At 38.4% G+C, this 15,879-nt stretch overlaps 1 protein-coding gene across 2 annotated transcripts in view; it reads right to left on the bottom strand.

Annotated features, from left to right (window-relative positions):
* Positions 1-8,476: 8,476 nt before the first annotated feature.
* Positions 8,477-15,879, bottom strand: part of LOC117972401 (galactose-1-phosphate uridylyltransferase-like) — a 61,195-nt gene continuing 53,792 nt past the window's right edge. For both annotated transcript variants that reach the window (XM_058994379.1, XM_058994371.1), the window contains 2 exons: positions 10,689-10,843; positions 8,477-8,714 (listed from right to left, as the gene is read on the bottom strand). In XM_058994379.1, coding sequence (XP_058850362.1) covers positions 8,622-8,714; positions 10,689-10,843 — 248 coding nt within the window. In that variant the 3' untranslated portion in view covers positions 8,477-8,621. The remainder of the gene's footprint in view (positions 8,715-10,688; positions 10,844-15,879) is intronic.

Here is a 15,879-nt window from a genome sequence, read left to right as displayed (position 1 = left end):
TGTTTTCGCCTCCATCTCAGCACCACCCTCTCCCGTAGCCATTTCTACTTACTTTCCTCTACTGCTCCCAACCATGATTAACTTTAATATCCTCTTGTTCCTGTCCTCTGGCTTCTCCCTGCCTCTACACAAACCCTTCACCCGCCCCCCCCCGCCTCGCCCCCCGCTGTCTCTGGCACCCTCTGGAGTGTTGCTCGGCATCCAACAAAGCTGACTTTATCTCTGCCTTTGCCTCACCTCTCTCTTGACTTCCTAGCTCTCATTGAAACCTGGATCTCCCTGATAACACTAACACTCCTCTTTCTCTGTTGCCACCTTTGAGTTTCACGCTGTTGACATCACCTCCCCTTGTTGCCTCCTCCTCATACTGCTCTCCTGGACCCCTTACTCACTGTCTTGATGAGCTTGACTTCCTCCTCTCCATCCACCCCTGTTGTTCTATTAGGTGACTTCAACATCCACTACTGTCTTTCCTCGTGTCATCCCTCCCCTCCCCCCCACGCACACTGCAGGCTGTCAACTGAACCTTGTCTTCACCAGGGACTGCTTTCCCCCTGCCCTCTCGGTCACTTCTCTCGATATCTCTGATCACTCTCCCTGTAGCGCTCCCTAAAGGCCAGGGTGAGCTGGGGGGGCAGAGATTTACTGGGCTGGTGTAAAAAGACACCGATTGGCTCGTGGGATCAGAGGACGCCCACTGAGCCTCGGGTCCCTGAGCTGTATAGGGAATCACCACTGTGAAGGAGAATAATAATAATAATAATAATAATAATAATAATAATAATAATAATAATAATAATAATAATAATTGGGCATTCCAAATTGGGAGAAAATTTAAATATTTTAAAATTTAAAAAATGATTGGAGATTCTAAATTAAAAAATAATAATAAAATATATTTAGTGCTTTCTTACTGGATACCTAGCAGGTATATAAAACCTTATTACATATTTACACCAATTATATTAGAGGTTTAGACCAAATATTGGTAAGAAGATTTGAGAACAACAATGGACTCAAAGTAAACTGGTGACGGAGTCAGAAATCGCATGTGACGTGTAAGTGCATTAATTTGTTACATATATATATAATAGGGATTGATTTGTTTCTTAATACAAGGATGGTAAAACATGACTGACGTGTATCTGAGTGTCGTATATCTCAGTGCTGACTGTATTTATCTTTTGCCATGGAATGGAGATTTCTGGTTGGTGAATGAAAGTTCTAAGCATTGATTGACAAATCAGTCATTCCTGCTGGATACTGTAATTGACACCAATTAAGTGTCCTGAGTTTTAATGAAAGACAGGGTTAATTATTTACAGGTTATGACTATTATAAATTAAACAAGTGCTTTTGTGTATAAAGATGTCTTTTCAATATATATTTTAGGTCATATATTTGACTGTTTGCTTAGGCTGCTTGAAATGTACATGTATATATCTGTTTTAAATGAGCTTCAACATTCCAAAGTCTTTTGATGACCACTCTAATCAGGCTTTAGTTGACTGAGATAATCCATGAGATATATAATACAGAGTTATAGGACAGCGAACATCTGCCTATGGTGGAATATCAGCACAAGTATAAGTGAACAATGCTACAAGGTCGATATAAACCATACAAAGGCGTTCACCGTCCTAGAACTCTATCCTATAAATGCTTTATTATTAACACACAAGTTTAAAATCCAGTTATAGTTGTTTTCTAATCTTTGTCAATTTCATTGAAAAGCAGGAAACATTTCACTAAGATAATACCTTTAAGTGGCTGATACACACAGGTGACTGTGATGTCACTGCTTTGAATGAACTTTGCAGTCGGATGGAATTCTGAGAGGTGACTCAGGTATGATTGTTTAAAGCAGGTGATGTCAACCGTGTGCGGTAAAAACTGAAAGTGGCATGGCTGATGTCATGAATAGGGTTTCTCTATGATGTGGAAGGCGAGCGCTTTGACTGACTGAAGAATCCTGAGCAGTCTATAATATGCATCACATCATTCCATTACAAGTCCCAGAATACATTTAAACCTAAACTAACCAGTCACCAAAGGACTTAGAATTATTGGATGCTTGAGGCAGGTAACTGATTATGCCTCCCACATTTGCTAGTTGTTTACCTGCTTAATTAGTGTGACTGTTAAAAAAAAGGTTTTACTTGAATTTGCTTGTGGCAGTACAGTCACATTTATATCCCTGGCAGGGGTTATGTGTTTTTCGGACATACTTTTATTTTCATAACCAGATTTAAAATATTTGACTGCAGTAATTTTATTTAATATATTTTACAAGTTCCTTATTGTCCTGCAGTTTTTTTTGTTGCTTTTTTGTTTTCCAGACTTTATCTTCACGTTAACAAGTGAAGCCCATTTCTCCACCCATAGAAAGGCGATGAAATCATTTGCAACCAAAACAATTAAACTAAAACTTAAAGCAAAACTCCCTTATACAGTCGTCCTCTTTCTATAGCAGACAGCTGTGCATCGTTAACATGTGTATCTCATTTCCTGATTTCAAGTCGAGATTTTGCTCTGTTATCAATATCTCTGCATTTCCTGCTGAACATATTCATCAGATATATTTGGTGAAAAATATTATTAATTCAAAACACAATCATGAAGTAGGCAGCAATGGGATTACTGACACTATAAACCAGACACAAGACGGAATACTCTGAATGTTTCCATTTTTCATAGGTATACAGATAAAGATTCAAATGTAATGGCTGTTTATCCATCCCTTACCTTAATCTTTCTGAGAAGCTTTTCTGTTTACTCTAGCATTTTATAGTTGGCTTCAGATTTGCTAGAGGCCTGGTCTGAGCATCTATCCATGGTTCTTGGTTCATCATCATGTGACATTGCCTGCTCTGTGGCTCAGTTTAAGACCAAAAATATTACATGTATATATATATATATATATATTGAAATGGAATATTTGAGCTATATACCATTTAGAATGGTACTGTATAATATACTATATGTATAAGCCTATGTTGGAAACATCAGGTAGCAGAATGTCTTTTTGTTCATATGACAACACAATACAGGCAGATTGTGTACCAACAGTTAAAACGACAAAAAAAAGAATGTCAGCAAGATCTGCTTTATCTAGACACCAGTTATGTAAATTAAATTAAACATACCTTTTTTTAAGTTTAACAATGTTCTATTACTATTCTGGGAAGTATGAAAGCCGTAAGAATAAACACGCTTATCATGACAGCCATGGTGTGCCTGAGAGGTTTAGGAAAAGGCATGTACTAATCAGAACAGAGAACAGATGGGGGAAATTGGCAAAGATTAATGTCAATAAAAATAAATTATAGCTGCAAAAAGAGATTAAAAATGTACATGCCTTTTAAATTGGGCTTATTTTCCAATTAATTACAAATCCCTCCTTTGCCACTGATTAAACTGAATATAGAATACAACACATTATATGTCAACTTCTAAAACCTTGTGCATTAACTGAATGCATGCTGCTGCAGTACCTGTCCCACTGTGTGTTTATTTATTGCATTATAAACCAATGGTGTGCGAATAAGAGACGTGCCATCTGCTGCAATGGACAAATCAAATCAAAACATTACAGAGAGTAATCTGTTGTCTTTTGAATAACTAAAATGTAAAAGGAAAGGGATATAAAAGCACTCTCAAAGTAATTGCATTAAAATACTTCAAAGCAATCATTACTCTATTGATAAATCTATTATACCCCATTAACTTATTTTTGTAGCAAATTGCTAAGGTAAAAATTGTATTCATGAACACTGCAACTTGCCATTAATATATAATTTAAAGACTTTTACATTGCTAAAAAGAGTAGTTTTGCTTGCATTACACAAACATTGTATCGCATTTAAAGATAACTGAAGTGTTATATCTGTGTAATTTGTTTCAAGAGATCAAGTAATAAAATATAATCATATACTATATGATACAACTATCAAGAGAATTCCATCGCTTTAGAAGTTATATATTGATGCAGAAATAAAAACTTTACAATACAGTAGCAATTCTGTTGTGTAGTCAGATTAGATTTTTATATCTGGTTGAATGTTGTCTTCCCTCAGAGCCCCTCTCAGGTCTCCCTACGAGGGTGGCTCTCCTATAAGACAAAAAAAAAATGTCTGATGCTGTGGTCATTACCTGCTGGATAATTGGCTGCAATGGCACTATGTTGTCCCGTGCTGATGGAAAGGGCCTACGAGGTGTCTCATGTCACATTATATTTTGTTTTAGTTTAGCAGGAATAAGGAAGAAATCCATATCTCTGTAAGCAGAGGTTAACTTGTAAAAAGACAGGTACCGGATCTTATAATTAAGGAAGAGGGGTAGTATTTTTGTTTCTAGAATGAATGTACTGACCTTGATTTACAGTAGCTCCCATAATACAGTGTGCTTCAAATTCTTATCTGCTTGTGGATCAGGGTTTCGTGCCTTATTGTTGGTGTCAGTTACCATGTTTTATCATAATCTTTAGGTCTGAACAATACCAGTGGTGGGTCGATTAATCTCATGAACAAGCTCGACAACTGTTGTTGTTAAGGTTAGTTTTTTGGTGTTTTGCCATTTGGGATATAAAAACAAAACTGGTCATTGTCTTATGTATATACTTGCATCCTAAGATGTATTGTTACAGTACACTTTTGTCATGACATTAATGGAATAGGAAAGTTTTTTTTTTTTAATTGTACGTTGTATATAGAGTCCTTTTTTGCAACAAAAAAGGTGTGTATAAAAAGCCGCAGAAAGTCTAGTTAGTAGCGGTAAGGTTAAAGGTGAAGGTGGGCCAGCATTGATTGAAATGTTTGTGTAAAATGTAGCTGTAGCAGGGAAAGCTGTCTTCCCAGTCTTCAAGCCTGAAGGCTGTCTGTTTTTGTTTCATTATTTTGTTTGTTTAATTGTTAACACTAAACATGCGCTAAAGCACTGAAATCAACAACTTATTCGCATGACTGCTGCTTTTGCCTGCCTGACTATCAGGTTATAAGGCCTTTAACAAAAAGTCAATTATCTGAATGCTGCAGAGGCTATCAGTGCTATAACAATTGTTTTTGTGTACCAAAGCTTTTTCATTTGTGCTATATTCTGGACTGGGTCGCTTAGGCTGCTTGAAATTGATGTCACTGTTTCATACTGTTTCAAGCACATTTCAAGTTTCTAGATTCCAAAGTCGTGTTAGCTTTTATAGGGCACCTACCTGTGGGATATTTACAGCGCTATTCAGAACCAGATTGGTTGAGATGATCTGTGAAGTTTATAATACTCAGTAAATAAGGTGCAGAAAGGGTGCTGGTCAACTTGTACCTTCAATATTTTATGTGTATTCTTCAGCCGGCACATACGATAGTTACTTCCTGTTTTGGGGGGTACTAGATGCATCCACCCAAGGTAACAATAATAGGCAAAGACTCCAAATAGATCACAAAGTCACCAACTAGCCTTTATGTTACTTCGGATATCTTCCACAAGCAGGACATTTGAGACTATGTGATTTCATAAGTTGACCTTCAAAGACAATCAGCTACAAAAATTGACTTCATGTTTTCCCCATATTGAGTAGGAGCTGCATAGCTGTGTCTATTCAGTTCCTGGAAACCATTTAATTTACAGCTGAAACATTTTGTTTATATTTGAGTCAGTCTCTTGCCATTCCAATTCATTTGTTATATAAATGGCTCCCCCCTCCTGTGATTGTCTTCCACCTCTGAGTCACCTCTATCTGTGAAGCATGAAAGACAACAACCTCCATCATGTCTGAAGGACCCATTTGGCTCAGTGAAAGTGACGGATATGCTTCATGTGGCAAAGGCAGGTATCATTTTAATGGTTCTGGTCCAGCAGTAACAGTGCAAGATTGCAGTACAGATGCTTCTCAATTCAAGCAGTGAAACCTATGCTTGGTAACTTATTCATATTTATAATTCTCATCGATCACCTCATCTAATCAGATACTTAATTGAGCCGTCATTATTATATGGGAGATGCCCTTGGAACTATAGAAATTTTCAATACAAGAGCAGCTTATCTAAAAACAGAAATAAGAACATATTTATAAATGAATATGAAGAGTCCGTGTCATGCAAGTGTGACTTAATTCCTGGCTCACGCCAAGTAGCTGTTCTTGGCTGTTAACCTGCATTTGTCTTTACACGTTTGTTGCCTTAGGGAGGAAAATTGGCTGGGATAGTTCTCATTGCGCCTTACTGTACTCTAGTACCCCTACTGTCTAGGTGTCTAATGAGTCAAGGCAGTGACTTCCCAGGTTGGTTCCTTGCCTTGTTCAGTTGCTTGGTCAACCTGATAGGTAAGTAAGTTGCTGAAATGAGTCAGTCGGGACACTTAACTGCAGCCTAGATCAGGAGTGGAAATAGCAAATAAAATAATTCTATAAATCTTACCTGTTGTGCACCTCCACTCGTTATGTAGCTCTACCCATGTGTCGTTATGAAAGAAGCACATATTAAAGTACTTTTGTTAAAAAATGTATTATATCTCACACATATTAGATAAAATAATGATCTCAGTTTGCACGTCTTCCAGATAGTTTGTTATACTTGAACTTCACATCAAATAATTAGCAAGAATAAAACATGATAAATTTAAAAACCCTACAATTTGACTGGTAATAGACTAGTTTTAACAGAGGTTGCATTTATGTGTGGGTGCACTGGTCATAAAATGACATATATAACAGTTTGGCTTATCCCCATTGTAAATGGCCACATTGCAAGGATGTTGTTTCACTTTGTAAGATACAGTACAGTACTTCATAGAACACATGAAGAAGAAACCCTAAGTAGCACATTTGAAGAAAAAGTCTGGATTGTCTCAATGTAAATTATGAGTTTACGAAATGAATAAGGAAACTTTGATGCACATTTTTGGTTGTAAACCAAATATAACTGGAAATAAATCCAAGTCAAACAGCTGCATAAGATTATTTACCCTTTGCTTTTTAATGATAAAATATAGGCTGTAGTTAGATATCTTTTGATGGTGACCAGGTCTCATTGCCTAATAGGGATGTCACATTTGGCGGGAGAACAAAGTTAACCAAGTTTTGAAGACAAACTTCAGGTTGTAATTGTAAATTATGTTAAATTCAAGTGGACCTGCTGAACCTTCTCAGAGGATACTACACACTGTTTAAAAAACACAAAGTCTGAAGCTTAGTACAAGAACACTGTTTTTTATGATCACATAGTCCTGTTTTGATATTGTTCGTAAATCTTGGAAGACATTTCAAGTGGGCCAAATTCTTGGGAGATGTTGCCTAAATTATAGATACATAATTATACATAAACCACATGTGATGCAGAAAAGGGCCCTAGGGTACATGTCATGTGCATGCGAGAGATGAGTAACTGATGTTCACATAGTGAGAGTATATCAGAAATGCCTTTGACCTCAATTTTCTCTATGTGGGGGGTGATCTTGTATGATTTTAAAACTTGTTTCAAGGTCTTTCCATCAGTGAATTGATGTAATCTTCCCCCTTGGTCCACTTGAGCTGAATGACCCAGGTAAAAATGGAGATTGTTGTTAATAGTTCACAATGATGGAGATTTTTATTTTGAAGTCTGATTAAAAAAAACTGAACTGCATGTAAGCTGTTTTAATGCTGTTTGGTTGTAAAATGTGTAACCAAAAATATAATAATAATAATAATAATAATAATAATAATAATAATAATTCAAATGTGAAAGGGTTAATGACAGCCATTTTTAACGATGCCTATAACTATAAAGACTAATTTATTATTAATATCGCAATTTTTAAAGTGATTTATAGAAATCCAAATACATAGTAATTGTTTTAATTAAGAGTATTTTTTAAGATGGTAAATATTAAATCAAAATAGAAAATTAAGCAGGACAGGGTAAAAAATAAAATCTTTGTATTCATGAATAACTTCAATAGTTCCATATAATCCCACCTAAAAGGCAATATCTCATAAAAAGCAATTAAAAGGTTTTTAATTATTAGACCCATTAAATGATTTGATTTGAAGATGACCTCCTTTGTATATTTCCCAGCAATGACAGTATGTGAGTGGAACAGCATATGTTGCAATGTGTCCAGATTTACAATTTGGATGTATTTTGTTGGCCATATTGTCCTAGTTTAAAAATCACTCTTGAACCTCCCCAGATAGATCTACAGTACTACTGTAGATTAATCTACTATAGTTTGTAAAAAAAAAATAATGGTGGCTATTTGCTATTGGAAATGAGTAATTGTGGCCTCAGACAGTTTGTGAACAAGTGTTCCCATCCCAAAACAGTCTTTACAATTGAACATATCATCCCTAATTATCAGGAATTTAGACTTTTCTTCCCCATCCTGAATGGTGGGGAGATTTGGGTCTCTGCTGTTCATGAAGTTACCAGTGCTATCAAATGGCACTTTTTTGATAAACTGCATTTATTGGCAATAAAAAAAAAAACACTTGACACTAATAAAACCCTTAGGATTTTGTAACTTTTAATGAATGGTATGTGGAAGCGGGGGCACGTCTTTTTCTGATACGGGTGGATGCAGGGAAAGGTGTCCCTGTTCTTGTGCATACGCTCTGTAAGAATGCATCAGTGCGCTGCTGCTATCCGAGCAGCTCATTTGCTTTCTTTAGCGTTCTCCCTCAAATTGCTTTTGTCTGCCTTTGTTTTGTAGTGTTCCTCTGGCAAGTTCCGTAATCGCTCAGCTGCCTGGAATGAAATTGTGAGAATGAACAAAATAAAAAGTGCAGCTGTTAGTTTTTAACCTTTACAAAAGCAACTGCTTCCCCAAAATGAGTTTCCTTGTAGAAATACCAGCCATGCAGTTCACAGGTACCTATTTTCATTGGAACTTTTTTTTTGCATGTAGTTTTCTACTGTCTTTTAAATGTGGATTCACAAATATGTAGTCAAAAGCCAAAATTGTTACCTGGTAAATGTCAAAAGCAAGTAATGAGATGGGGTTAAAAACTACTGTTTTGCTAGCTATACATTGTTGATATAATAATGGCTCAGTAATTCCTAAACTCTTATGAACAATTAACTCGTTAGTGATTCCCCAGAAGATAATCTATCTCCTATATTGTACATATCTGAATCTCATTGGGTAATCCTAGTATGACGAGGCATTACAACACAAGTGCTCTAATCAGCGACTAGGAACCGTCGAGCTTAGATGAGCTGAATGGCCTCTTCTTGTTCGTAAATGTTCTTAGGTTTTTAAATCCTTTTTGCAAAATGAAAAACAAATCTATCTGCCATCATCCGCCGTCTGGAATAAATGACCAATTCAAATTAAACTGTCTGTCAGCTTTATGTCCCATTCATGTGCAAAATAAGTTATTACTAAAGATAATGGATGGATAAATTAATATAGTTTGAGCCATGTAAGATATTTGCCTGGTATAAAAGACAATGAACTATGCATGAGCTATCTGCAGGCAATGTATCTCATGTAATGTCACACAAGTAGCACAAGCCATATGAATACTTATGGCGTGATGCAGCATCATTGCCAAACTCAAAACAGCAATAAGCATTTATATTATCGGCTTCCATCCCAAAGCTTAATTTCCTATTGCAGTTTAGAATGTGTTTTAAATCATTCCTTTTATTTTATAAATCATTTTGTGTTTGGTTTGCATATTTCATTTCTTCCACAGCATGTTGTACTTACTTTAAAAACTTTTTGCCATCTTTATGGAAGAAGAAAGCAACCTTCTTGAACACTCATCTCTCCTACTACAATTCTGTCTATTGTACCGTATTTCCTAACAAGACTATAATAATGTGAAAGACACAAACACAATACAGTAGAGAGTCAATTATCCGATCTTTGAACAACCAAATCACGTGATGAATTACGTGTGGTTTATTACACACACAGCTTCTGCTGCTAAAACGGCTACGAGATTTAGCTGCCAAAAAAAGGACCAGCAGACTGAGGCAAATGAGAGTTACAGAATTATTCAGACCACCAAAACCTTAGATACAGCATTGTGTGCTTTAAATTGTTGCAGCTAAGCAAATTAAAACAGTCACCTCATTCTTGATTTGTTTTCTATTTCGTCAATAAGGGCTGGAGATCCGGTCTATGTTATTGAGCAGCTAAGAACTTTTATTTTATTCATTTAAATTGCAAATTATTACAATGCTTTAACAGCAAGTATCAAAGTATAGAAACATTTTACTGAATTTTTGAAGTTTAATGATTCCTAAAGTTCTGTAATGTGTCAAAGTTGTACTGAATTGTATTTGATTATTTTTAAAGTTTGGTATATGATGTTTAATTACAGTATTTCATTACCTTAACTGTAGGTGTTAAAGTTTTACTGAATTGCATTAATGTAATGATTTGTAAAGCTTTGGAATTTTTTTATGCTTAATGTGATGGAATAGGTTACTAACTATATATCATCAGAAGGTACTTGTGTATGTTAACTTTATTCTATACATTATTAAAAGGTATTAATAACAATTAATAACATTAATTGTTGTTAATACCTGTTTAATAATCCATACAAATCGATTATGTATCGGTCCCAATTAATTTGTATAATTGACTCTCTACTGTATGTTTGTTTGTGTGTATGTATGTATGTATGCATGTATGTATATATATATAATTCCAATGGGTGGAGGCATGAAATGGTAAGGTGTGTAAAGTGCAATCCCTTCCCCTACCTGCTCTGGAGTGAGGTCCCTCTGTTCCTGAGCCAGCATCTCATATCCCACCATGAACTTCCGAATGGTGGAAGAGCGGAGGAGGGGTGGGTAGTAGTGGGCGTGGAGCTGCCAGTGGCTCATATCTTCTGCCAGCTGATGGCCTGTGGGTGCACCTGTAGAAACAAGGATAAATACTTTTAAGGCAATGGGTTGCATTGACTTAGGAGGGCCTCAAACACAGGAAAGGAACATCACAAAAGGTACAAACAAGAAAACTTCATGCAGAGGGCAGTTGGCTCCGGTTCAAGCCCAAATCCACTCCCAACCTCAAAATAAGAGATGTCATTTTAATGGCTGAAGCACAGATTGTAAATCACAGCTCAGCCACTTACTAACTGTGACCCTGAGAAATAATTTGCCAGCAGGGTCACCACTGGTAATGCGATACTATCTCAACTGGGCTATATTGTCATTCATAGGAACTAACAATACATGAGTACCATAGATGTAATCTAAAAACAAAACAATGCATCACATTTTAAAGTTAATTTGTCAGTTTTACAATTTTAAAATATATATTCTTCATTTTTTTGGAAATCAAATGTCCCTGTACGGTAAGCAGTAAGCTTAATAGACAAATAAAATGTGTTTTGTTATGCGAGGCTCGTGAGAGTTCTACAAACTGTCAGCTGAGAAATTACACACAAGAATTTCTCAAACCCCTTGCAGAAACATGCAACTTATGAACCTGTGATAATAGTGAAGTACATACATGCAAGAAGCTAAATTTATTTGGCAGGAAAAAAAAAACTGTTACCGTTACAATGACAAAGGTACAGTGTTGTCTGTACTAAAGTATGGATTCAATTACAACTTCCAGTGGGGAGAAGAAAAATCTGTAAATACAGATTTCTATCCGCTTTAAATTAGACAGCAGGATTTCTCCTTATTCGATTACACAGTTGACAGGAATTTCATGTGGAGTTACAGTCTGCGTTTTAATATGGACTGTAACCAAGGGAATTAACTGTTAAGTAATCCAATATCTCCCAGTCACACTTCATGTTTTCAGGATATAAATGAGGGTACATGATCACCCCTAGCATAACCATGAGGGCAAAAAAGGAGATCAGCTGGGGGGAGCTCTTGCCAAAAAAAGCAAACACAAACAGTGCTCTTCACATGGCACAGTTAGCTCCAGTTACTGGTAACAGACCAATTAATAATAACGTGAAATCTCATGAAAAAAAAATAAAAAATCCAGCCTAAGAAATACAATAACTTAAAACATACATTTTAAAAAGTAACTGTATTTTGCATTTTTAATTTACAATTATGAGAATAACCTAACGTTTTGTTTAGAACCAGGGTTATTCTCATAACCCTGGTTCCCTGAAATAGAAATGTAACCATTATCGAATGGGTATTTACCTCCTAAAGACCTGAATCCTGAAAATTGTATACTAAAGCTGCCCACCGAGCCTGTGATGCAGTCAGGACTCCGTCCATGAAGTATCAAAAGGACTACGGGGATTAGTTCACACCACTGCATAGCACATGTCTTTGACAGATGCACCTTGGAATAAAGCCCACAAAGTTGTCATGCCCCTGGTGGAATAGGCACTGAGCTTTTCTGGAGCTGTTACTCTGTCAGACTGGAAAGGAGATGGATGGAAAGTCTCCAATTCCACAGACTGGTTGACGTGGAACGCCGAGATAGTCTTTGGCAAAAAGACAGGATTGGTACGGAGCGTGACCTTTATCCTGGCAGGCTTTTGCTGTAGAGAAGGCCTGCATCTCACTCACCCGCTTTGCAGAGGTGACAGCAAGCAAGAAAGCCTCTTTAAATGATAAAAATTTCATCTCAGCTGAATGCAGGTGCTCAGATGAAGGCTTCATGCGTGCATTAGCACCACCTTTAGCCTCTAGCGAGGAACAATGTCCTTCATAGGCTGCCGAAGCCGGCGAGCACCTTTCAGTGAGCTCCTGGGGAGACAGAATCAATCTTAACAAGGCAAGCTAAAATAGCTGCCAGATAGACCTGCATTAGTCTCACCACCTCGGGGTGAATCCTCCACTCTGAGCTGCTGGGGACCCACCTTGAGAGGTCCGCCGCCTAGTTCGTTACCCTGGGCAAATGTACTGCCCACAGTGAGAGGAGGTTCTCGTGTGCCCACAGCAAAAGCTTGCGGGCCACAAAATGGAAACTGGGGGACGCCCTGGTGGTTGATGCATGCCACCACTGTTGTATTGTCTGTACGGACACGCACATGTCTGCCTTGAACCTCCTGCAAGAAATTCTGTAAGGCCAAGTAAACTGCCTGCATTGATGTGGAGACCCAGCCATGTGGGGTCCCACACACCTTGCACACCCGGACCATTCCACACAGCACCCCAGCCCAGGCTGGACACGTCCATGGGGACGACCTCCCTTCTGGTGACACTGCCCAGTGCAAACCTATGCATAGATGGGCCCGCTGTTTCTCATGCAAATAGCCTGTTTTTGTTTCTGTTACCTCCTGAGACACCACAGCGGCATCCTGTGGGTCCGTGACTGATGTTGTTGTCACGCCCTGAAAGGGAGGGGCACCATACTTGAATTGCAGTGAATAGCCGATCTGAATGGTGGTAAGCAAGCAGGTGTCTATGGTGCACTGATGCCTATAGTCCAAATGGTTACCCAAGAAGGGGCACTGGGCCTGTCACAGCAAAATCCTAGGACTGCTCCTTAGCCTGTGTATTGGCCCATGGCTTCTGTCTCTGCGCAGGGCGGTGGAACCTATTATGCTTGTTAGGGCAGGCAGCGCCCTTGGATAGGAGCGCCAAATTAGGCACCTGGACCAAGGCAGCAATGGAAACCTCAACCAGCGGAAAATGGGCCAGGCACAGCTTCCTGCTTCATGCACCCTATATAGGGTGTCCATCGAACAGGAAACAGCAGGAGCTGTTGCCGGATGGTCCCAGGCAGTGGATTTCATATACAAAATTCGGGTGAACTGGGGGGAACTGAGGCGGTTAGTATGATCTCTGTCGACAGGGAGAGTTTAACTGCAGGGATGTACCGTCCAACTCCATATCATTAGATGAGAAGGCCAGCTCCTGTTTGCCCACCTTCTCAGAGAAGGTGATAGACAGTATGTCCTCCTGTGGCCAATCTGCGCTTGCAGCTCCAAGGGGGCAGGTGGTGCCAAACGTTCCTGCAGTAATTCAGCAAGAATAGTTCCTTGATGGGAAAACAGCTGGCCAGACCTTTTCCATCTGCTCCGTCTGCCGATCGCCTGAACAGCGACTCTTCTTCCTCTTCCGAGGGGGAAAGCAGAGGTAGAGCTCAAAGAGGATGAGGAAGAACGTGAAGACGGTTTCCTGCCTGGGCTACTTTCCCAGGTGCATCGTCCACTCTCCCTTGGCGCAAAGCCAAGGGGGTGATGGGGAAGAGCGCTGAGCAGGAGTAAGGGACGCAGAACTCTCCTTAGAGCTGTGGGATAACCTCTTCTCAAGCGTGCGCTCGGAGAAAGGGGCACAAAATTTGCAGAAGCTGCAATTATCCTGAACGGAAGTTGTTGACCTCAGTACCGGTTTGGTACTGTTTCACTGGTTCGCAATCACCGCGGATGGCAACATACTGGGATGCCAACCTGTAAAAGTCACTGGCAAAACCGCTCAGTCAGCACCCACACGAGACTAAGGGAAGCCTGCTTGTTAGACTGGACTAACAGCCTTTGCAATGGTGATGTTAAAAAGCTGTCACCAAAACGGTATCAAGTTACTGGGGTTCAAATTGCATGCAACAACAACCAAAGTGAGTATCTCAGTCCTGCGCAGTGCTGCTGAGCCCAGCAGCTGCTGTTGCTAGACATGTGCTGAGCACCACGTTGCAGACAGGCCTCACATAGTATCAGAAATAATGACAAAAAGACTTTCTCAACAAAAAACAGTAATTATACAATTACATAAATAATATAAAACTTCTCATAGTGCTAAATAGCAAAAATGAAAACAAAAATAAGATCCAGCCATTCACATATCACATCACTTATTATCAAATTAAAATGTCCCCACAACAATATAATGGGAGTCAATGTAAACAAGTTCCTGATAATATCACTTTGGTAATATATACTGTTATTTTAACGGCTTCAAGGTTGCTATGGCGTCAGTGAATTGAAGATTATGTCAACTCTGCTTATTGTCAATTTATGTGCAGTCTATTTGAATTGATATTAAGCGGGCTTGACTGTATATTTAAAAAAAATAATACCTTGCATAACCAACCCCAATAGAGCTTTCCGGTTCAGATTCCTCCATACTTGTATACACCCTGATTTTGAACGAATAACTTGTTGAAAACATATATATGTAAAAAGCTGTGGTTCTCAAACTTTTTCTAGACCCCTTTTAAAGAGACTTTGTTCTGGTTTGACCTTCCTATTGAAAAAGCATACTCACTAATAAATGACAGAAATAAAATGTATATTCATACTGCAGTTTGCCTTATCTGACAGTGTTTAAATACAATGTCAACTTTTTATAAAAGACCAGCTGTGCTGCTCTATAGTCATTACATATCATAGGTCTAGCTTGTACGATTTGGTCGTTTCGTGACCCCCCCATGTTTACCTGTTTGAGGACCACTGTACTGACGTGTCACCAGAGACATCACCAGTGGGGGAGAACATGCAGCAAAGCTACCTACTGGGCTTTTAATATTGAAAATGACCAGTGCTCTGCACAAAAGCTTGGCCGACAGTGTACAGAAAACATGAGTGAGAGTCAGCAAGCCAACAAATGAATCACAGCATGGGAAACTGAACAAGGCACAACGTTACTGATAGAAAAAGATGCTTTTCTTTTTATAAACTACTATTTTGCAACAAAAAGAGGTGTGTGTGTGTGTGTGTGTGTTTATGTCAAGAACTATTTAAACCGGGGTGACTAATGTGACAGCCTGTTGTTTAAGTTGGCAGCTCAAATACAAATACCATTGGTGTAGTTAACAAATGCATTGCAATCACTTTTTATATCTAAAGAGTACAAACATAACAAATTGTATGTGGCTGCCAAACACTTGAAATAGCAAACATAAGGTCCACTTTGTCCTACATTCAAAACATAAACTGCATGTTCAACTGGAGGCCTGTCAAGACATATATGGTTACGTTTAGTATTACTGTTTATCAACATTTCACAGCAGCTTGATTATGTGTGTAAT

This window comes from Acipenser ruthenus, chromosome 2, assembly GCF_902713425.1.
Source record: "Acipenser ruthenus chromosome 2, fAciRut3.2 maternal haplotype, whole genome shotgun sequence".
NCBI classification, from domain to species: Eukaryota; Metazoa; Chordata; class Actinopteri; order Acipenseriformes; family Acipenseridae; genus Acipenser; species Acipenser ruthenus.
Note: the sequence above shows the minus strand (reverse complement) of the source record. Positions and strands in the feature narration are given on the sequence as shown.